At 48.5% G+C, this 23,432-nt stretch overlaps 1 protein-coding gene across 2 annotated transcripts in view; it reads left to right on the top strand.

Moving 5' to 3' along the window:
- Positions 1–22,992, top strand: part of GPC3 (glypican 3) — a 153,784-nt gene extending 130,792 nt beyond the window's left edge. For both annotated transcript variants that reach the window (XM_029997350.1, XM_029997349.1), the window contains one exon: positions 21,817–22,992. In XM_029997350.1, the coding sequence (XP_029853210.1) occupies positions 21,817–21,870 (54 nt within the window). In that variant the 3' untranslated portion in view covers positions 21,871–22,992. The remainder of the gene's footprint in view (positions 1–21,816) is intronic.
- Positions 22,993–23,432: the final 440 nt, after the last annotated feature.

Below are 23,432 nucleotides of genomic sequence, written 5' to 3' on the forward strand. Positions count from 1 at the left end.
GTGCTGAGATGTCATTCCTGCAGCTCAGCCTTTGGTCACCTTCCTCTTGTCACCCCATTTTCTCCCAGGTTATTTCTGGAGGTGCCATCAATCTGAGCTCCTTCCACCCCCACCGCTGTGGTAGGGAACTGGAGATGCTGCTGCTACAATGACATTTGAATTGGTTTTTCATGGGGAGCAAACGGGTACCGGTGGGTTTCTCTGCTGAGGCAGTGGCTGTGCATGGCAGGCCAGGCAGGGTCGCTTTGGGTACAGCCCTCCTGGTTTCTGCAGGCCAATCCTGCAGGAAAGTTTCCTCAGAAGTGAGTATTCGTGCTGGAAAAGTGGACGCTCCCAACCTGGGAGGAGCGATCAGAGTCTGCCGGTGCTCACTCGGTGCATGTGCTGGGAGACAGACCAACAGTAGTTAAAATATTTACAAGATCGCGTCTTCCCATCCTTTATTATGGTGATCGCTTCTCTGCAAATGCCTTCAGGGTGCCCGTATCTGAGCAGCTCGTATCTCCTGGTACTGCTCTGCTCCATTTAGTGCTGGGTCTTGGGATGTTCATCTGTCTGCCGTTTTCAAATACCTGATTGACTTTTAAAATACTCCTTCTGCAGGTGGAAAATGTCCCTATCTGTGTGGATTTTGCTGACAGCGTGGGGCCACGTGGCTGTTGTGCCTTCCCGCTGTACAGCCTGCAGGCTTGAATTGTCCTACTGAAAAATATCATGGGTACAATATCAATATTTATTGTACGTGTCTCTGCTCAGCCTTCGACAGAGGTGCCCTGTCCTTGGCTCATGCAGCGGGGTGAGCCGTGTCAGTTTGACACAGCATCCTTCTGCTGTTTTTTTCTATTCTGCTAAAAGCTTTAGGACTTTTAACTATAATAATTTTTGTAGCAGCAACTTTTTTTTTTCTTTTTTTTTTTTTTTTCCAAAGAGGGTGCTGTTGAATGCTCGGCTGAAGCAAGGGTAGCAGAAGCATACTGTTTTACAAGACATCCATCCTGTCCCAGGGCGAGAAAATGACAAGGCCAAATGTCAGCTAGATTATCCTGATGGAAGAGCTGGAATCATACCAACTAAAACAGTGCAATAGCTTGATTATTGCTTTTCTATTTCAAGTGTTTGTGTTTGTTGAAATTTCTCCTTTTAACGAAGATTTGGTTGGAAGTCAAGAATTCTTTGTCACTGTCCAAACACAAGCTAGAAGATGGAGAGGGAGTCACATGTAGCGGTTGGCTGAAGTTCTAATTGAGTGGCAAGTTCATTAATTCACTTTTGACGTCAGCAAAAATGATTTTTTTTATTGACAGACTGGGAAAATTATTGGTGGCTTTCAGAGATGGGCTCATTTATAGCATCCTTCAGCTGGCTGCTTGTGCTGCTGTGACTCTTCCAGGCCTCACATAATGTATACATTTTGAAGGGTTCTTGTAACTTTTGTGTTGTGATTTCCTTCAAAGAAACAGTAAGTCCACAACTGAAGAACTAGAAATTAATCTCTCAGAATAAGTTTGCACTTTGAGAAAAGCTACATATATGCCAAAACATCTATGAAATCAGCAAGTAAATCAGCTGGATATATTAATCCCATGCTTCTATTTTTCTGGTTTCAATTTTTCTTCAATTTTTAATTTTTTTTTTACTTTTACAGGTTGCAGATCCAAGTCCATCTGAGCAATTTATATCTGGTATTTTTAGGACCTGACTTCCACTGCCTCGGTCCATTCTGACCCAAAGCAAAGAATGATGTAGCAGTTTTTTTAAAGCCAGATCAGTAGAGGACATGTAAATCCCTGATATCCTCGTATCCATAAATCACATGCATCACATTCCCAATGTGAGCAGACATTGGCCTAAATCCTTCTTTTGGAAGCCCACATCAGCGCAGATGAGGCTGGTTCTTGGGCTCAGTGAAAGGTGACTGGGTGAGGTTGAAGGGTTGGAGACACACTGAAGGTCAGATGAGGTGATGTTTCTACTCTTATATGTACAAATGCACAAAAGTCTTTGAAAATCTATAATTTCTTGTCCGTCCCAGATGTTTATAATGCCAGTCTGCTGGCAAGAGGTTTACCTTCCAGTCGGGTTGCAAGTTTGAATAAGTTTGTGTTATGCCAGAGCATCTAAGGAGATGCTTTTCAACAGTGTAATTTGGGAGCTAATGTATCTTTAAATTGTTACCAAGTGCAGCATTTTACATGACTGAACACATCAAAACAATTTCAAGTATGCAAAAATCTGCCCAGTTGCAATAGTGATAGTCATACTTATCTTTAAAGGATGATGAATCTGTTTTTCTGTGGCTGAAAACACATGAATTCTTCCGAAGCTGGGAAACACAATTCCTGACTCGGATACAAACTTGCTTTTCTTTTTGTGCTGTTTTTCGTTGTGGAGAGGCAAAATAGTTTAACTGGATTTCTTTTTAAGGGACGACAATAAAGAAATATTTCAGACAGAAGCAGACCAGGTGCTACTTGCTAATGGACCGACAAGATAACCTTACGCTGATAGTCAGGGCTTCGTATCTGCGCAGTTTGTCATACAAAGAGAGGTTTGTCTGCCAGCCTGATAACAATATAACGTGTTGATTGACTTTTCACGTAGGATAGGGTGCCCCTTTCATGAGTGGCTTGGCTTTTACTAATGCCTTACTGCAGGTAAGCTGATAAGAGCGATTACGGGGATGTAATGAACGAGGCTGTAGGGCGCAGCCCTGCTCGGTGTTGTGGGAAAGGACGCCGGCCCTGGAGCATGTCCCAGCCGTGCTGGCCGATGCGTGTGCCCAGCACTTGTGTCGGTGTGCCAGCACTCAGCTGTAAAACATCATGGGGGGGGTCCCGTGGGCACGGGGCTGGACCATTCCTCTCTTGCCCCATGGCTGCTGTGGCTGCTGGTCTCAGAAAATGGGGGATGCGCACTGCGTGAGGAAGGGCTGCCTTCTCTCCTGGTAGCATTTCCACTCCTCTGTGGTCCAGGACAGGCTGGTCCAGTTGAGATCCCTTCTTTGTGGGCTGCTGGATCGGCGTACCTCACTGCGTTGTCTTTAGCCCTGATGCAGAGCATAGACAGGTGGGTGCTGAGTGCCCGTATTAGCTCATGGTCCTTGGGATCGGGCTGCAATTTGTCATATCTGCTTATACTTCAGGTGTCTTTGACCACCTGGGCACTACTGAAGGGTAGCAGACACGGGACAGCACTATAGCTGAGCTACTGCTCGGTGGTACTGCTCAGAAACCACAGCCACCAGCTGAACACAAGGCTGGGCTCAGCAAGACTGGGATTCTTTGGTGCACACCGCCATGGTGCTGGGGATTCGGCTGGGGGCAACGGCAAGGATTGAACAGGAGGAACATCACACAGTGGGGACACCCAAAGGTTCCATGCAGTCAAAGACACGAGAAGACGAATTCACGGAATTAAGGTCCGTCAAGGACTATTAAACACGGCTTGGCTCGGGATGAGCTTGACATGTGTCTGCCCAGAAAGCGTCTTGGGGAAACACAACTGTGTGAATAACTGGAGACACAATTAACATCGGGCCAGGTGGCCCTGTCTCATTGAAAATGTCTAGGAGAGGGTCCTGGGCTCTCAGCTCTGGCTGCTGCATTGCCGGCCATCATCTTGCCCTGAGGGAGGTGTCCAAGAGAACAGATGATGTTTCAGGGGGACCGTGGAAGCCACTACTTACTGGAAAACTTTTGAATACAGCTTTCAGAGCACTCTTCAGCCCTAAAGGGAAGAAGATGGGAAATGCTGAAATTCTCCAGACTGCCTTAAAAATCCTGACCTCTCGGTTCCCCTCTTCAAATTTGAACAAATGTGTTTGTTTTTACATAGGATATTGTGGCAATGACCTAGCAGTGCAAGTTGCAGCATCGCATTATGGCAGCAACCGAAGGCTCTGGGGACGTGGTGTTTACTTAGATGTGGTTGAGCGAGAGCCTACACAGCGGCAATCTCCTTACCTGGGATCTGACAGGTTCCTACTTGCTGCGGACGGGAGCATCACATTCTTGAAAATTAGTTTTTACATCTTTCCATAAATGTAAGTGTATGTATCTATGAACTAATCAAGCCTGACTAAATGAAGCTGTGAGTTAAATATCTGGAAGACGTCTGGATCTTTCCAAACAGCAGTGCTCCCTGGAAAGTCATGGGTTGTAGCCCAGGTGGAGGAAAAGGCATTGCCCAAGATGAGGCTCTCAAAATGAAATCAATGGAGACACAGTGCTGGACCCGTGGACGGGCCTGATCCTGGAGCCCTGGCACTGGTGGTTGATGGTCTCCAGCAGATGGAAACACAGACCTGCCCAGGAAGCAGCCTGTCTTTTTAGTCCTTGCCAAAAAGATATTAGAAAGAGGGAGAAGGATGCTCCTCCAGAGAAATCTCTCAGGACTCAGCATTTTTAATCCACATTTCTTTTTCTCTTCTCCCCACCCCTTGCTTTGCGAATGAAAATAGAGTGCGTTTGGGTCTGGCCTGCAAATCACTCATCGGTCGGTGTATTACCAGGACATGATCGCTTACTGAGTCAACGCCGCTCTGGGCGCTGCAGGAGCGGGGGATTCATCATCCGTCAGGCAGAAGCTCTCTTCGACTGCTGTGCATTAGTCCCGACCTGTGCGCGCGCATCTGCCGGGGCTGACACCAGGAGTAACGTGAACTGAACCAGGTGTGTCCATCCGAGCGCTGGCTCCCCCGATTCCCAGCAGATCCCCGACCCCTCGCACGGCTGGGATGGATGAGCTGTGAACTGGAGGAGAGATGTCCTCCTACCCGCGCGGTGGCTGCGCTCTGCCTTTGCCATCCATCCCCGGCCCCGGGGGTTTTGCGGCTCTAAGGAGAGCCCAGATGGCTTTCTTCCATATCAACAAATTTCAGGCAGCCCGAGTGCTTCTGAAGTCCTCCGGCCTTGCCAGCTTTTCTGGGTCTATGGTGCATCTCACCTGGGGCAAAAGTGGCTTGACCCCAAAATTTAACTTCTCCCCATGTTGCTTTCAGGGCAGGTTGGAAACTTTCTGATGGGAAAACTTTGTGCTGGAAGATGCCTCTCTCCTGGAACTGGGATGCAATGAAGCATGCTGGGGTTTTGGATGGGATTTTTTTGTTTTGGAAATAAATTGAAACATTTTCCTCTGCTCCTGCAGCGGGGAAATGCAGCAACAGCCTGCTTGCCCATACTGCAAGGTAATGCCGTCAGCTTTCACTCCAGAGCAGCTTCTTGTCTAAAAGTCTGCTTGAGATTACGTTTTTAATTATACCACAGAAAAAAATGAAATCCAAATGAATTGATTGGACTTCATTGGAGTGGTATGTCAACTTGTCTTTTTTTTTTTTTTTTTTTTTTAAACAACAGAAAATTTGGACGCGTTTTGCCTTTGTTCTGCTTTGGAGCCGTAGCACATTTCCCCTTTTCTATGGGAATGGGAATCTGGCATTTTGACCAGCTTCTGTAGTTTCAGAAAATGTCTTCAATGCTATTTGGGGCTCTTGACAACATCTTGCTGCCTGTTCCTGCTTTTTGTTCACTCCTTGCTTCCCACGGGACCTGGGATGATGCTCTGCCCTTCCCTCCCACGGGAGGCTGTGTCTGCGCCCAGCACAGATTTTGGATGCAAACCCAGCAACACCTTTCCTTTCCTATACCTTCCTTCCTTCCTTTCTGCGTATCCCATCTCCGAGCAGCCGGGAGCTGGTGCCCGAAGCACTGCCTCGGGGCTGACTCTTTGCTGGATGCTGAAGGACCCTGCGCACTGCTGTGTGCCAGGATGCTGCTGCGTCCCTTGGCTGGCTGCTCCCTTGGTGGTTGTATGCCGTGATGTGTGAGGACGTATGTATCGTGGTGGCAGGTACTGCTGGCTGCTGTGGGACCTCGCTGGCTGCGTCGGGTTTGGCAGCTGGACAGACTGCCAGGGCATCTGTCACCTCCAGTGCAGGAGTCCCAGCAGGATTTCTAAAATGTAAATTACAACTGCAATGTGATACACATCCTTTTTCTTCCTTTTTCCCCCCCGTTCCTTCCTGTTTTAATTCAGTGTCTTGAGTCTCTGTAAAATTGTTGGACTCGAAGCTGTTTTGGAGTTGCTTGTGTCCCATGGATACTGGAGACGGTCTTCCTGCATGGGGAGGCAGACATCTGCTGCAGCCTGTTTTCAGACTTTTTTGTGTTAGGCAGACTGCAGTTGGCAGGTGGGAGCCGGTGGTTATTATCAGAGTCTGAGTAATATCCTCTGCCTCCCTGATAACTCTCTGCTGGCTGCTTTGCAGCTTCAGTACATTTGCTCATCGTCTTCTGGTTCTGTATAGATCATTCCAGTAAAAACTAAATAAAAAAAAAGTTGTGTGCTCCCCAAAGTCATCGCAGAACACAGCCTGCAGTATCTCTTCCTCTTCTCTTGTCCACATAAATCATCTGCTAAGGCAAGCACAGAGAATGTGAAAGAATGCATTTATACCCGAAACGCTTTCCTCTCCCCCTCCCTCAAAGGGCAAACTTCCCCGCTTGTGTTCCAGTGTCTGTTGACGGGGACCATCTGATGTGCTGTCGCCTTCCATTTCCCTTCCTGGCACTTGTAGCTTTATTTCTGCCGTTGCAAAGACTAAAAGAGGCTCAGGATCCAGAGGAGGGCCATGAAGGTGATCGGGGGCTGGAGCACCTCCGGTATGAGGACAGGCTGAGAGAGTTGGGGTTGTTCAGCCTGGAGAAGAGAAGGCTCCAGGGAGACCTTGGAGCAGCCTGCCAGTACCTAAAAGAGGCTTATAAGAAAGATGGGGAGGGACACTTTAACACGGAGTGTAGTGATAGGACGAGGGGTAACAGTTTTAAACTGAAAGAGGGTAGATTTAGATTAGGTGTTAGGAAGAAATTCTTTACTGTGAGGGTGGTGAGAGACTAGAAGAGGTTGCCCAGAGATGCCCCATCCCCGACAGTGTTCAAGGCCAGGCTGGATGGGGCTTTGAGCAACCTGGTCTGGTGGAAGGTGTCCCTGCCCATGGCAGGGGGGTTGGGACTAAGTGATCTTTAAGGTTCCTTCCAACCCAAACCATTCTATGATTCTATAAGGTGCACCCAGCACCATGCAGCCAACACGTGGCTGCGCACGGCCATCTCCCTGCGGCTGCTGCATCTGTCCATGGGTGCTTTTGCCAGTGGACCGATTTTTCCAAATGTGGGGCCAGTGGCAGATATCAGGTTGGGGGTGCGGGGGGAATATCACAGAGGTAGCCTGGCGTTTTTGGGGGAGGCGTTCGTCCCGGATGGGTGGGCTGTGCCGGGGGAGCCACTATGGCCGGGTGCAGGGAGCAAAGGCTTTGCACGCACCGCATTCCCCTCCTGGGCTCTGGTGGGACGTTCCTGCCCGGCCGTGGGCTTTGGTGGCAGTCAGAAAGCTTTGCCCTGGTGGGGTCGGGTGCGCGTGTCCAGGGCAGTTTGGGTCTTGCAGCTCTTCTGGGGGTGGAGGTCCCGAATCTGCCCTCTCCAGGCATCTCCTTGCTGGGTTTGATTCCCCTTTCCCACTGCCCACGTGCTTTATTTACCCCAGAAGCATCGAGGGATGATCTCCAGCCACTCCAGAAAACAAAACTAAATGGTTTCTCCTGGACCTCAGACCACTGTCCCAGGTCTGCTGACCCTGGTATTTCCAGGGAATGAATACCAGCTGGTGGGTCAGGTTTTGATCTTGGAGGTTCAGCTGCTGTCTTTCCCTCTAGTTTGCTTCTCTAAATGTTTTTAATGGCAGCACTGAGCGGCTGAAGGCAGCAGGGGTGGTACGGCACCGTGGGCAGAGGTAGCTCTGGTGCAGCCTGGAGTTCCCAGTGTCCCCCATGCACAAATAATTCCACTCAACTTGGTCCTCGCGTGCCCATGGACTTGGGCACCAGCTGAAGTATCTTGCTGATACTTAAGTGTCTGCTGGGCCAGCCACTTAATGCTATTAGCAGATGCTAAATAGGTCTTTCTTATTTAGTGGCCTTAACTTATTAAATCAGGCAGCAATACTCTCGAAAGAGTAGTGCTGGAAAAGGGAGCAGAGCGAGCTGTAAGTTTCCAATTTCTGCTGGATCAGGCCCCTGGAGATCCGTGTGATCTGGTGCATTGGAGGCAGTGCTATTGCAGTGACTCATAAACAGATGTGCCCAATTTACATTGCAGCTTAATACCTTTGTTTAAAAAAAAAAATGTTTTTTCAAGACAAATGTGTTAAAGCAGATGTTTCCAGTAAAACAAATACTTGTGTGATTTACAAACAACTTCCTACCGCCAGAACTCGTTAGAGAATGTGAAAAAAAGAAAAATGGTTCTGTGTACCAACAAAAAGATAAAATCCAAACATAAGGACATAGCATGGAGGTATTTCTACGCATTGAATGAAAAGAACTGCTGTACTTGGATTGGAAAGCAAGAGGTTTGAGAGTGATTTCGATTGCTAATAGCAGTGAAACTAACCCTGCCCAGTTGCATACAGTAAGGAGCAGAAACCTGTCTGTAAAAATACTTAACCAGCTCCTGTTATGTAGGATACGGGGTAACCGGGACCACTGTGTGGGATTGCCTGGAGGTTCCTAAATCACTTCCATCCCATTGAAACCTACACTGGGGGACTGGATGGCTGCAGGATTTCAACTAACCGGTTCTAAAGCAAAGCGAACAGTTGCAGCTCCTATAGCAAGCCCTGCTCCAAGGGATCCCTCCCTGGGCATCTCCCCCTGTGTCCCACAGCAGGATGGGATGCACACAGGGATACTTTCTTTGCCTCTGCCTTGACCTGCAGCTCAGGCTTTCTGGGGCCGTGCAAACCCACGGTGTCTCTGCATTTCCTCGCTGGGGGGCTGTGCAGGGCTGTGCCCGTTCGCCTGCTCCTCCCAGTTTTGGGGAGGCAAAGGCAGGCATGTGCTGAGAAACTTTTGTCGTCTCCGGTCTCTGCGGCCCTGCTTTCCGCCCAGCTCCATTGCGGGGCTGCTGTCACACAGTGCCTGCAAGCCCGGCACTCATGTTACATACAATTTGACACCCCATGTGGTCTTAATGGATTTCCCAGGCTGCAGCTGCAGCACAGCCACCACTTTTTGTTAGCTGCAGGGGCTGGCAATCCCCCTTTGCCTTCCAGCTCTCCGCTGCACAGGTATCATATTTTTTTTAATGCACTTGTCACCTATTTCATCCAGGCATTTGTTGCTAATTTGGCGGTTGGACTCGATGATCTTAAAGGTCTTTTCCAACGTAAACGATTCTATGATTCTATGATTCTAAAGAAAGAGTGACAGTGGATTTTTGTCGGTCAGCAGGCTTCTTGTCTAAATCCATCGTTGCTTCCCATGGTGCCTTCCCGTGGCTCTGCTGGCAGACCTGCTGGGGGATGCCTCTCACGACTGGAGGGGTTGGGATGATGGGCAGAAAAAGGCAGCCTGGTCGTCTTCTGCAGCCTGTCCCACCCGGCAAGGGGTGACGCAGCAGCCTGGCAGCCAGCGGCACATGAAGAAGCAACAAGGATGATTTGAGGAGCTTCTGTTTCTTCTTGGCGCATGGATGCGGGATGTCTCATCAGGGCTGTCAAGTTCATCATTAGGAAAAACAACTGCTAATGTCAGAGCCCTCTCGAGGTGTCCTTAGAAATAGGGGCTGAGCGGATGCACTGAAGGATGGCTGTGGGACGGGACTGCTCCTCGCCCTTCCTGCTCCCTGGTGTGTCTGGTCTCTGTGCCTTGCCATAAAGAGTGTTTTCAGAGCAAAACCTCGAACGGCTGCCTTCACAGGGGCACTTGCTGGGACGTGTCTGCAGGAATTAAAAGCATCCCAGGAGGAGGAGGCCAGCGCTGCAGAGTGACTCGGGGCACTCAGAGGTGCTTTTCCCAGCTCACCCATCAGTGCTCGTGAAGCCTCATTGCAACCTTGGCTTGGTTTTAGCCATTAGTGAATGGAGGCTTGTGCTCGGCTCCTGGGGACTGTGAGGCTTCAGTGCTTAATTAATCTCTGCAAAGCAGAGGGTGTAATTAATGCCTGCAGTGTGCTTTGAGACCCTTGGGTGAAAGGCAGCGTGCAATCGCTGTGCTTTGCCTTTCAAGAGCAAAACCGCACGGTTGGGTCGGGTCTGTGAAAATCATCACTGGCCGGTACCACGTGCCATTCATGGCCATCCCAGGACGGCTGCTCGTTGTATTGCAGTGTTTTGGGGTCTTTCGGTCTCAGGGAGGGCCGTGGGCAGATGTAGCCCAACACATCTTCTATCCCCTCCGAGCTACGACACTCCCCAACCGGTGCAAATTGTCCTGGGGACATGGAGCCGAGCGGAGAAAAAAACCTCCCCTCTCTCCTTAAAGAGGGGACATCTCTATCTGCTTTCCTGGTGTTTCTACACAGGCTTTTGTAATTTGTTCCTGAAATACCTTTGTTTTTCAGCCAGTTCTTCAAAGAGGGAAAATCGCCACTAGTTGCTTACTGCCTGTTTTAGATTAAACCATCCTGCAAAGACTAAGCAAACTGGGTAAAAAAAAAAATTGATACATTTTGGTAGCTTAAGGACAGCCAGGCAAATTTTTTTCCTGATATCTATAAAGCTTTTTTTCTCACTGTCACAATGTTTTTGTGGGTGTTAAACATAAAGGACAGGAGAACAGATTGCAGGTACGTTGAGTTTCAGCATAATCAACTGTCATTATTTAAAGAAGATGCTTTTAACCAAGTCTTTAAAATTATGTCCTCATTTATCAATTGTGAGGTGTAAAACTGCATGTCGTACAGAATTGTTCCCTGTCACACGCCGTCCTGATGCCATCGCACCCGCTCACGCTCTGGGTGATCTGCAGACATTTTACACCACTTGCCACTGAGCATTAACAGAAATAAATTAACGCTTTAAAAGCGTAAATGTTGTATTTCATAGGAGTCAGGCAGGATATTTGGAAGGGAAAGAAATGTAAATAGAATTAAATTCTGCAGCAAGATTATTGATATGACAGGACTAAAGAGCTTGGGATTCTGTGAAAAGTGCCTCTTTTCATCCCTCTAATAAGTCCATTACTTGCACTCGGGAATATTTTAAGGTCCTTTTCATGCTGAATCTGGAGTTGAGCATGCTTTGCATTTCAAGCTTTGTCTATGAATCAGTAGAAGCCAAAGTTATTCCTGCTTTAAAATAACAGGAGCAGGGAACAGCTAATCTCTTTTCATTCTGAGTCCTTACATTATTTTACTGGACAGAGTTTGTGTTGGCTACAAAACAGGGCATTCACAAAATCTATGAGAAGGAATTTAGTCTAAGAATGAAGCCTAGATTGCAGTATGCATAAAGACTCCTTCTCCTAAGGCCATTAAGAAATTCCAAATCTGAGCTATTTTGAACAGTGACATTAAATTAGCCTTGCTAATTCCAGTAATTCAAGCCGATAGCTGAGTTTACAAATCTACTAGATGAGGCCTTCCCATAATTACAATCTCAATGTGCTTTTCAGCTAAGGTGAGTTGGCACAAAAAAAGATAAATAAATAAAAGGGGGGAAAATGCTCTTTCTGTTCTGGCTTTTGAGATGAATATCTCTAAAGAACAGTTAACCGGCTGTATTGCGCCAATAAGACGTCCCCTGTCCTGGACTGGTAAGTTCATTTTGCCTCTAATGTGCAAGTGAAATGCAGAAAAGAGACTGGATTTTTCCCTGCTTTGTATTTTCTGTTGTCTCTTTTCAAAGGAGCATTGAAGCTGCTGGTGCTTGTAGTTCTGTTTTTAGTTGTTTATTTACAGGTAGTAATTCCTACTGGGAAAAGAAAGAGTCTGACTGTGTTACCCTCTTTTGTGGGGGAAAAAAACCCCAACCTTTGGTGGATAAATTCAGGCTAGAGCAGGTGGAGCAACGATACAAACCAGCACACACCCCCGCCCTTATTCCTCTGGATAAGTTGATTTCCAGATCCAACACAAATAGATGTTCCTAGAGTGATGGAAAGGTTCTGAAGATATGTTTTCAAAGCCATAAGGCACAAAACCATGAAAAAAAAAAAAAATTGAATGCATTATTTAAAAGGGTGTTAATTTTATTAGAACTGAGCTGAGCTAATGTAAGGGCGAACGTAAATATTCACATCAGCACTTAACTCGGGCTGCAATGTTCATAAAATGTCCTTTTGATCAAGCTGTAAGTGTTTTGATCCTTATTCTATGAGCATCATTCAAAGTGACCTAACTGTAGCTCCAAACAGGCATCTGCAGCTGCAGAAGTCCTTGAGCAATAACAGGTCAGGAACTCGAATGTGTGCTCTGCCAGGAATGCTAATATTGCAATCCTTTTTTTTTTGTTGTTGTTCCAAATAAGAAAGAAAGCACAAAAACTCCCACAAAATAAAAATTTCCAACAGAAAATTGTCCTGCCACCATTCATTGTGGATACTTGAGTCAAAATATTAAACGAAATGCTGATTTTAATCTATCATAATAATAATGGCATGGCTGCTAAACGTTTTGATATCATCGGCACATGAGTGTTTGACCTTTCTCCCGTTGATAACATTGTCACCATTGGCACAGCCAAGTGAAACATTTTGATTTTCAGAAGACCACCCTGATTTAAGAGGATGTTTTTGTGCTGGGCGCCCACAGGGTTGGGTGCAGCTCCTGCAGCTCGTAAAGCCACAGCAGCACATTGCATGGTCCCGCAGAGCCCGTTCGGAAAAGGAATGGACCAAAAAGCTTGCAGGAGGCTGGCAGGCATCTCCTCCTCTCCCTGATGCAGGCAGATTTCCTACCACTGGTGCATGTTGCCCTTAGGCTCAGGTACATGCAGCAGATAATGCCCCAAAATAGTGCTTAGGACAAAATCAGGTAGAAACAGCTGTGCCGTTTTCAGGGGCTGGAGGGAGCTGCCGTTGCTCCCCGAGGCCGGGGTGATGGCCGGGGAGGAGTGTGGTGAGGCGGTGCAGGGCATGAGCCCGTCTCTTTTTTCTGGGAGGGTGGGAGAGGAGGGAGGCTGAAATGCAATTCTTGATTTCCAGGAAACTCTTATCTCTAATCTCCGTAATCCGTTTTAGAGAGGATTTTGTATTTTTCAAGGGATTTACAAACTGGATTACATAGCCTTTTTATTTTGATTTTCCACCATGATTGTGACATTCCTGAGAGTGAGCCGTGAGTGCTACAGATAGGATGGAGGGGGACGCATTCGTGGACTTGGACCTCGGAGCCCTCTTGCGTTGTCGCCTCCTCGTTTCACTGCTCGCTGTGCCGATGGAGTGTCCCCAGAGCAATTTGGATGCTCCCACGTGAGCTGTGCGTCCCCGTTCCCAGTATCTCCCGTGGCTGCATGTACAAGCTGACCTGGGGAGGTGCCGGGCAGGAGCCCAGGGCTGATCACCTCCCTCCCTTGCTTCCTCCTCCTGGGGTAGGCACAGCCAAGGTGGTCTCCTTGAGCTCTACCATGGTCCCAGCCGCAAGCACTGGTTTGACAAGGTCCCAGCTGCGGCTCCCCAAGCCTTTGGCCCCTAGGAAAGAGCAAGTGGGATGAGATGGATCCAGCACAGCCCAAGGACTGCAGCCGTGGTGTCCTGGCACTCAACTGGGATGATGCCAAGTTTCCCGTCGGAGCTGCCACCACCATCCAGCTCTAGCTTTCAGCAGTTCCACCGGTGCTTTGGGACCAGGGTTTGCTGTCCGTCTGGGAGGGAGGCAGGGAGCAGGAATCAGCCCTGGTTTTGTGTCAGATGTTACATGCAGCCGGTAAGCAGCTGGGTTTAATATGGGTCTCTCTCTGCAGCGATGCAGAAGGCACTGCAAAGCCAGGTCCTGGTTTTGGACTACAGCGGCTGTTCCCGGGGCTCCTTCCAGTGCAGGGAACATGACCTGAAGCTGTTAAAGAGTTCCAGCCTATGAACTCAACCCTTCTTTTTCTATATAAAGTGGGAAAGCCAGGTATGGTGATGTTTCCCAGGGCCTCCTGCATTACCCCATTTTTATAGGCTGAAGTGACTTTAATGTTGTTTCAATGCAGGGCCAGGGTTTTATGTATGTATGTATGTATGTATTTATTTATTTATTTATTTATTTTAGCAGCTTAACACAATTAAAGAAGCCAGGTGGTGCAGTAGCCTCTCGGCTCCCTTCCTTTGGCTGCTCTCTCACCTCAACCCGTGCTCTGTGCAAACGTTCCCCTGGCACGGGCAGGGGGAGCTTGCTCTCCATCCGCGCCAGTGGTCCCAGGCAGTGTAAGGGCACAAAACCTCAGGGAGTTTCTCCAGGAGCGGAGGCAGGCTGAGCAGATGTCTGTGTACCACCGTGCCTGAGCCTACCTGCCGGCTCTACCTGTGGGGGGCTGAGCAGTTATGTCCGTGCCCAACGCAAATTCTTGGGTTATGACCCAAAATCTCGCTCCAGATATTTTCCTTGACATGAGGAGTTGTAGCCTGGTGGAGTCTCTGTCAGTTTGATCCCCAGGCTGGGAGCGCTGCTGAGGCACTTTCTTTACGTGTGTGCTCAAGGAGCAAAACACCCACTGCCTTTGATTTTTCTTCTCCTTACAAGCCTAAGGCAATGATGGATGTCCAGGGATTGTTGACTGAGCATAGACATTGCACAAAGTCCTGGTCCCCTCTGATTGAAGAGGCACGTTCCTGGTTGCCTAGTTGGAGCATGAATGCCACAAACCCCGGTCTCCATGGCCTGGGCCCTGTTCAAGTCTGGTTTCCGCACGCAGTGAGTCACAAAGGAAGATGTCAGATGTTCCTGGGTGCCGTAACACCACCATGACTTTTCTAATCAAGCATTGAGAAATATCCTTCTGCCTTGAGGGCTGCTTTTAGCAGCTGGCATCTGGAAGGCAGGGACCATTGCCATTCCCCATAGGACTGCATCTTGGTGGGTCTTGCTAGTACATGAACGCCACTAAATGTCCTGAGCTTGGGCAGTTGAAGGCCAGGAGGTAGCAAGCAAGAGCTGCCTGCCCCAGTCGTGTCCAAAGAGTTTTTGGGGGAGCAAAGATGAAGGAGAAAATTTCAGTTTGATGTGATGATGTTGGTTTCGGTCATTAGAGGAAATAGGAAGCATTTCATTTTGCTCTGCTATCACTGGGAACGTTACCTCCCAAAATCGAGACTGTCCTGAGATGTCTCAGATGACAACAGAGTGATCAGAAGGGATTGCTTTGTGGGTTTAGATCTTGAAGGTCCCCAAAGAAGGAGAGGGTGACTCCACATCTGGGTGGGCTGAGGTACATGGGGGATCTGCAAGAACACTGCTTGACCCAGTCCTGTATTGCTGCCTCATAAATCACTTCACTTCCATTCATACTCTTCTGTTTCCAGCTTTTCCTCTTTTTCTTTTTTGTCTCCTGCCTTTGGAGATGCTTTTCACTGTCCATGTTAGCCCCCTATGTTTTAGTTCTTCTCTCCTAAGTTCCTTTAGGTAGCAGCTCTTTTTCTGGACAGTACAGCTGGATATCAGACTGAGGCATGCTGCTTCATCATCGGAGTACAAGGACTCTGGCACTTCCAGTTAATAATGCTAATGAGATTTGTTAATTTTTAATAGATTACATGAGTGCGTTTTGCTAAACACGTTTTTGTGGCTCCGCTCTGCAAGTACAGTTCAGAAATTCTTTCACTTGCTGCCAAAGGGAAAATGATTAATGCAATTGCAGACGCCACATTCTCTTCAGGGTAAATCTAGAGCACACCAAGGAGCAAAGAGGAATTTAATAAGTACATTTTCAAAGTAAACATAGGCCCAGGTCATAAATGATAGCCCTTCCTTGCCACCAGCCTCTGGCCAAGGTGGAGTGGAGTAGTCACTTGAATTGGGGTCATGGTGCAGCCCCTCTGCCCGTACCATGTAATGTGTTGGGTTTTGGGGGCTGTTTTATCCCTTTGCCCCATCGAAAGCTTGAAGACGTCCATGGATGAGACTTTTCGGGTAGTGCTGGAGGTTGGGGAGCCAGGGTGTGTGTACCAGCTGCCTCGCAGAGCTCATGGCTGATTGCCTTGTGTAGCCCGAGCAGCAGCTGGTTGCACCCCTCGCATGGGGCTGAGCTGGAGCTTCCTCACCTCTCTGTGCTGGATGACTTGGTCCCCACAAATCAACCTGGTTGTTGCCATCCAGATTGCTTCAATCCTGGGAGAACTTACCCCAAATCGGTGCTGGTTTTGTGGTTGTGCCTGCGGTCTTCAGGTTGCTCGCAAACACACGCTGCAGGCTGCGGGCCGTCAGTGGCACACCGGCAGCAGGGATGTGTCGAAGAGGCGAGCGGGGGAAAAGTCTTGGTTTGCAAATCAGCAATCCCAAACCCAATTCCCTTGGGTTTCTGCCCAGGAAGTCAGTTTTACCACTCGTTGCTGAGCCGTGCCAGTCTCCCCCAGCCACGTTGCCGACGGCAGCAAGATGGTGTCGAGTTGGATTTTGTCTTATTTTTTTTCCAAATCCGTATTGCCAAGAGCCGCGCCTCCTAAATTGCTGCGGAGGAGGTGGAAAAGCAGAGGCACAAGACCATGCACATGCTGCACATCCATCTCGGTGATCTTGCAACCGTGCCAACACAAGCACCACAGCCAGCCCCGGCTCAGCGCTTTAATTACACGCCGGCGCGGCCGCACCTATGGCTGGGCTGTTGCAGCTCGTTGTGCAAGAAGACAACTGGCAAACCTGTTGGTGCTCCAGGATTTTAGTGGTAATAAGCCAGAAGGCAAAACCTCCCTGGTGAGATGAAACCGTGCTTGGCTAGGTGTTTGGAAGTGTTTAAGGTGTTTTGGAGAAGCAGAGGGTTGGGGATCCCGGCTGTATCCGTGCAGTCGTGGCCATGCGTGCCGTGTAACTCCATGGATGGGTTCAGGTGTTGTCTTTGTGGAGACAGAGGTGTGTTTGTAGTATGAGCTGTTTGCATGAGAAAGGCAGGTAACTAGAGGCTGAGATGAGTAGAGCTTTTGGTATTCCAACAGGAAGAGTTTGGGATGAAATTGGACTGTTCTTCTAGATTTCAGGTGCAAACACCTGTGAGAGTGAAGTGGTTGGCGCTGTAAAGATGAGAGAGTTGGGAGCCAGGGTCAGGCAGTCTGGTCTGCGGAATCGCAGGCTCTTATGCTTCGCCTCGTAGTGAGTCAACAGCTTGGGCTTGACTCAAATGTCTCTGCCTTTAAGAAATCCGGTCTTGCTTTAGAGATAGACAGAGTCTACTGCATCTAGTGACAACTTGTTCCCCACACTGATAAGGCTTGCTGCTTAAAAAAGTTAAATAAAGCAATGCACCCTGGAGACTGTAATTCTTGTTGGCAATGGTAGCATGTGCTTTCCTAGAGCAGTCCTGAAGGACATATGCAGTTCACAACTGACCACAAGAGCTGCAAGACCTTGCCAAGCTGCCCTACTTGTCTCTGACATTTCTACTTGATGTGTTTTGCATTTATTGGAAACACATGGTCACGATCCATTCCCTAATCCCTTCACACCACAGAGTTTCCATCATCTGCAAACAAGGGCCATCACCGTGTCCCTGCAAGCGCTTTGGCCCACTTGGCAGCCTCGTTTGGTGAACACGCTGCGTTAGGCACGATGGTTTCGCCTGTGGCGGGGGGGGGGATCCCCTTCGCACCCGTTGCCGCTGCACAGGGCACCAGCAGACCTATCAAGTGACATGGCGAAGCAGTTTTCATGCATGGCCATCCATTACGACTCTGTTACTATATTAGGTCCATCGCCGGGGCCATCTGCCGGGGCAGGCTTGGCAGGCGGGCAGCCCAGATGCCTGCCTCTGAGATGACATTCCTTGGCTCCGGGCTCTGGGCAGCAGCCGAGCCAGCCCGCGGGAGCCGGGCACCGTCCTCGTGGAGGTCATTTGCCAGAGTGGCATTTGCTAGGAGTTCTTTGCTTAAGACCGTGTTGTCCTTTTAGGGGTGAAAAGGGGTGTTTCAGTAGGCAGCGGTGACTTTGGCACAAAAATGCCTGCCGTAAGGCTGCCTGCGTGCCAGTACTCATCCGCCTGGCTTCTTCTGCGCCAGCTGCCGTGGGACTTATTATACCAACTCAAAACCAATCTCCTCCCACTTCGGCCGTCTTTTGTAGCCGTCTCCAACGCTAGTGTGGTTCAGCAAGAAGAGCTTTTTAGTGATTCCTGCCCAATAAGCTTGTGCAGAGTCAGTACGCCTAATTCTAGTCCTAATCCACGGAAAAATGCCGCCGCTTTATTTTGCGGATGCGGAAAGTGCGTGTTGTAGAGCTGGCGGCAGGTTTTGTCATCCACGCTGCGAGACCATTGAAGCTTTTGCCGTCCTGGGAGCAAAGCGCAGCAGCTTTGTGTTAGAGGGGCTTTTGTTACAAGAGATGCTTCCGGAGGGACCAGCTTGTGTTCGGCTGGAGACCTTTCACCAGCTGCGTAAGGACTCCGGGAAACGGCACGGCACGCTCAGCTTGCATGCGGGGAAAAAAAAAAAAACCCAGAGCTAATGATTGACTATTATTTTAAGGGGATTATCTAATCCGCAGCCCAGAGGACAAGAGGGGCCAAAATGAGTGAAGATTGAATACGTAATTAGTGCAGATTGTTGGTAATACCCTCTGGACTCCAACTGACTATAAACAGAAACAGATTTTTCTAGTTTCCCCTCCCAAAAAAAAGCCTTTGCAGGCCAAAGGGCCACTTTGTAGTTGAAACTACTGCAAATTAAGTGGATGATCAGAGCTGGGGTAGTGGAGATATTTAATGCAGAAGATGGCTGGGGAGCGGGGAGGCAGAGGAGCAGATTCTCTCGGGTTGTTTTGCAGAGTAAAGGCAGAGTTTTGGGTGGAAGAGACTGAAATGGCGTATGTGGGAGGTTAGTTTCTGTTACTACACCAGCCGTCCTGCAGCTCCATCCCTGGTGCTGGGCCTCCTTCTCTCCCGGCGGCTGTGGGAGCAGGAGGTACAGGGATGTGGCAGTGACCTGGACTAACCAGGGATCGTAACGAAGGCTGGAAACCATAATGGAGCCCTCTCAAGAAGTACCTCATTAGGAACATTTGCTAATTTGGATACCTGGATTTGAATTATTATTATTATTAATGTTATTGTTATTGTTACTGTTATTGTTATTGTGTATTTTTAACATTGTTACTGCCTGGACCTGGTTATCAGCTGCCTCAGGTCTGGTAGAGGCTAATACATTTAATTTTCCTTTCCTCTGATGTACCAAAGGTTATTAGAAGTTAAGGAAGAGGGATTTGCAAGAGTTATGAATCCATCATTAATACAAAATAAAAGATGTATGGTTAAATCCATCAAGCCTAAAAATACAATTGGGCACAAATAAGCCCAGAGAAGGAAACAATGGAAGGAACAGCAAAAACAAACAGCACACCCAAGCACTAAACTTCTGAAGCAGTTAAACAAGGCTAGGAAAATAGCTCTCAAACCTCTGATGACAAGAGGGTTTCTGTTCCCTTCTCTTTAATTTGGTCAAAGAGGATGAATGAGAGAATTGCCATTCCCATTGGGGTGAAATGACATGATTTAAAAAATTACCCTTACTCAAGTTCAGGTGAAATATCAGAATTTAAAAATTTCCCATGTAAAGGATGTTTGAAACAATCATTTTGGTATGCTTTGGCTGAACGTTTCCAACACGATTCAGCTGCTGCATTGCAAACCGTGCAGGAACTCGCATCTCATAAATTACAGCATCGCAGAATGAGACTTTAAATGGGAACGTCAAAACCCTTTGTGCTGTTAAGGACCTTGCTGAAACACTCTTTTGTTTCAAATTTCTTTTCTAAACTGAAGGCAAGAGTAGTTACTCAGTTCCTGTGGATTTTTTTAGTTTTGCTAAGATGTCCAATAAGAGAATATTCTGCCCCAAAAGCTCTGCTGGTTGGCTGCAGATCACTGGCCTGGAAGCATGCGGGTGCCTGATGGTACTGTGACCCCATGGGGCATCTTTTAGGTTTTAGGAGTCTTTGGAGTGTGTGGAAACACCTTCCAAAACACACCAGGGCAGGCCGTCATTGCCCTGATCGGATGTTGTACCAGCTGAGGACTCTCCTGTAAAACAACCAACTGCGAAATAATCTGCTGTGATTTAATTTTAACTCAAAATCCCTTCACTTATTCTGCAGAAATGAGCTTGGGAAAATAGGATGGTGCAGCCAGGCTGCTCCCAAACTGCCCCAAAGCCTGAGCATCCCTCGTGCCAGAGGGACTTTTTCTTTCTGTGCTTGGAAAGCAGCACAGGATGGGCAGAGGTGGCCTCCCGGTGCATCCCTTTCAGGGTGGCACCTTTTCCTGCTCTGCCTGCGGGTGTCCAGCGCCGGAGGACAGAAGCATATCTGTACTCTTAAGAAGAAAAGCAGGAAAATTGTGCAGAAGAGCAATCGCAATATCTGTGGGAATCTCCCGGAGAAGTCAGCGTTTACCAAGCGGGTTTTGCTTGCACCTGGCCCTTTGTGTGTGTGGATATCTGCTCCCTTTCAGCCGTTTCTGACCCTCTCTGATGGCCTGGGCTGACTCACTTGTCACGCTAACATTGTTATGCTTTTGTTTTGCAGTGTTTGGGTATTTTTGATTAAGAAATACTGCCTGTTTGCCTTGGCAGTGGTGCTTATTGGATTGATGCGGCGCTTTTTAGCTAGAGTGTTTATTCAGCCTCTTGGATTTTTTTCTCAGGGGTGGGTGGGGTGGGATGATCCAAACCCGTCAGTATGCTGGTGATCCACAAGGGCTTGTGAAAGGCTTGAGCCAGGGTCTCTTCTGATGGAAACCACCAGCTTCCTCCACTTCCAACGGTGAGGCTTTGGGGATGAGGCAAAAAGGCTTGACCGATTCCCATCCGGGCAAGAAACCTGGACCCCAGAAGGAGACGGCAGCAGCACGAGAAGGGGAGTGAGGGACCCATTGCCTTGAGTCAAGCATGGGTGCACCCTCTCGGTCCAGATGCTTGACAAGTACAAACTCCTCAGGTGGATCTGGCTAATGACATTTTAAAACACCATTTCCTTTTTGTTCTTGGTCCTGAGAACTGCTGGTTTCTTGCCTTTCCACATTGTCTATTTTGACTTTTTTATTCCTCCATGTCCCAGGGAGACAAGGGTGACTGTGACTTACTGCTAAGCAAGTTCTTTGCAGCCAGTGATGGGTTGCTACAAGCTTTTCCCCCGTTAATGTCATGCTCCTCTGCCAGGACTATCAAAACATTTATCCTGGGCATTTTCTTGCGTTGGAGCTCCCATGTGCATCATCTCAAAGTCCCCATGTTGCAACACCAGCATGCCCGGGGTGGATGATCCATTCACATTCCTCGCTTTCCAGCACTTTGATGAGGTGGACAGGGGATGGGATGGATGTGTTGTAAGCGCTGTAAGGAGCATATTTGGCACACACTTACGTAAGACTCCAGAAATGCAGAGCTCCTCAGGTCCTCCAGCCGGGAGGTATTTGGTGAGCAAGGCCTTGTGCTGGCTCTGGGTTCAGGGGAACTATTTGTGCTTACCTGGATTTCCTCCTCCGTGCATCCTTGCGGTGTCTGGGGAACAGGCATGATTTGCATTGCTAAACACCCACTCCAAAGCTCAGCTGATTTTCTTTGGGAGTAGCTCTCCAGTAAGCCAGATCCCCTTATCTCCTCTGTTTTCTTACTGGGGCACCTTATAGTTGTGATTTTTTGGTCTTTCCAAGCATAGGGTTTGGTGTAGGGTACGGGGAGGCTCTCTGGGACCAGGGCTGGGTGCGGGACTAAGATGTTTGCTAAGCTCTTCCAGCCCATCCACCCCTGCCATGATTCCTTCGACCTCACTCGGACCCCGGTGCTGGCGGGGGCTGGATGTGCCGTGCGTCAGGATGCCGGCACGCACTGCCTGTCACTAACCACCTCCCTCTTTCTGCTTTCAGAACTGGCGTATGACCTGGATATGGACGACACCTCTGCAAACAAGCAGCTTCTGAACCAGCAAAGCAAAGAAGGTGCTGCGGTCCCCAGCAGCGACCCCGGGAGCGCAGCCCCCCGCCCCAGCCCTGCTGCTGCCGTCACCCTGGTCCTGCTGCTGCTGCTGCTGGGCCACCGGCCGTGAGCGGTGCCGGGGGCATCGCTTGGTGTCCCTCCACACCTTTTTTTAATGAGGAAGACATTCAGAACCTCTTCTGAAATATATGCACATTTCCAAAGACAGGGCAAATGACTTGAGTCAGTTTTATAAAAGAATATGGTAACTTCACACAAAAAAAACCCTAAAAAAGCGTTTGTTCATGGTAAACTAGTAAATATGTAACAGTGCTTTTTAAAGATAATCCTGTTTAATATAAGAAGGTTCGTATTAAATTGTGTTCCTCGCAGTTTTTGAAGACTGAGGTCTTCCTTGCTGTTAAGTTGAAGACCATATTTCATCTTGAGTTGTTTGAACATGCATGGGATACAGAACACCTACGATTTATGAAATACTCTCAGCAAATATCAGACCCCTGATCCTAGTTGACTTAATACAGATTTTGTCCGTCGTTCAAGCAGTTTTTGTACTTACTCCAAATTCAAGGCTCACCCCTAGGAATCTGGCCAGGCACATAATATGGAGGGTGTGTGAAGACAGGGGAGAGAGAAGGTCAGACATACGGCAGGAGGAAAGATGCTGCGGAAGAGGAGTTGTTGTGCACCGGGATTGTTGTGGAGACGTGCTCCTGTGGGCACGAAGCACACTTGCATCATGGCAAGTTGCAGGAGATTTTGCTGCTCGCCTCCCAGCCAGGTCCTGCGAAGCCCTTCAGTGCAGGTGGCTGGTCCCCACCAGCGTCCCCGTGGCCCATGCCAATGCCCTGATTTTTTTCTTCAGAAGTGAAGCACCTCCTTTCCCACGGGAAACCTGCAAACACAGCTCCAGCCAAAGGACAGACGGCGTGGATGTACACGCTGTGCTTTACGGGGATGAATAACGGGCATCCATCGCATTGTGCTACAAGGGAGGAAAAGAAAAGGATTTGCAGGAGCCCGAGGCAGATGAAACTCTTACTCATGTGTTTCTTTGCATGTTACTTTACTTAAGCTATCTCTAAAATAAAGGTCGGTTGCTCTATAAACGGTGTGCTGGAAGTAGCCTCCCATGTGTGCGAGGCAATGCTCTGCCTTGTTCCTGGAGTGGCCAGTCTGGAAAGGCCAACAGTGCCCAGCTCAGGGGCACCATGAAAAGGCTTGGCTTAGTCTGATTAAATGGATGGGCTGGGGCCAGGGAGGGTTTGGTTTGGTTTGGTTCCTGGCCAAAATGGTTACGTATTTCTGTTTAAGATGCTGCCTTTACTAGAATGATTATACCCGCAGTATCTTAAGCTGCAGCCTGTGCATGTACATGTGCACGCACACATTCACACGCATGTGCATGCTTTAAATAGTTGTGTGCCTCAGACCTTTCTAAAAGCAACTTTATGTTTGGGAGAAAGTAGATAAATCTGAACCATGCCATCAGACGGTTTGAAGAACAGAAACTTTGCCCAGTCTAAGTGGTGGGGCTGATCTGGCCGAC

This window comes from Aquila chrysaetos, chromosome 21 (assembly GCF_900496995.4).
Source record: "Aquila chrysaetos chrysaetos chromosome 21, bAquChr1.4, whole genome shotgun sequence".
In the NCBI taxonomy this organism is placed as follows: Eukaryota; Metazoa; Chordata; class Aves; order Accipitriformes; family Accipitridae; genus Aquila; species Aquila chrysaetos.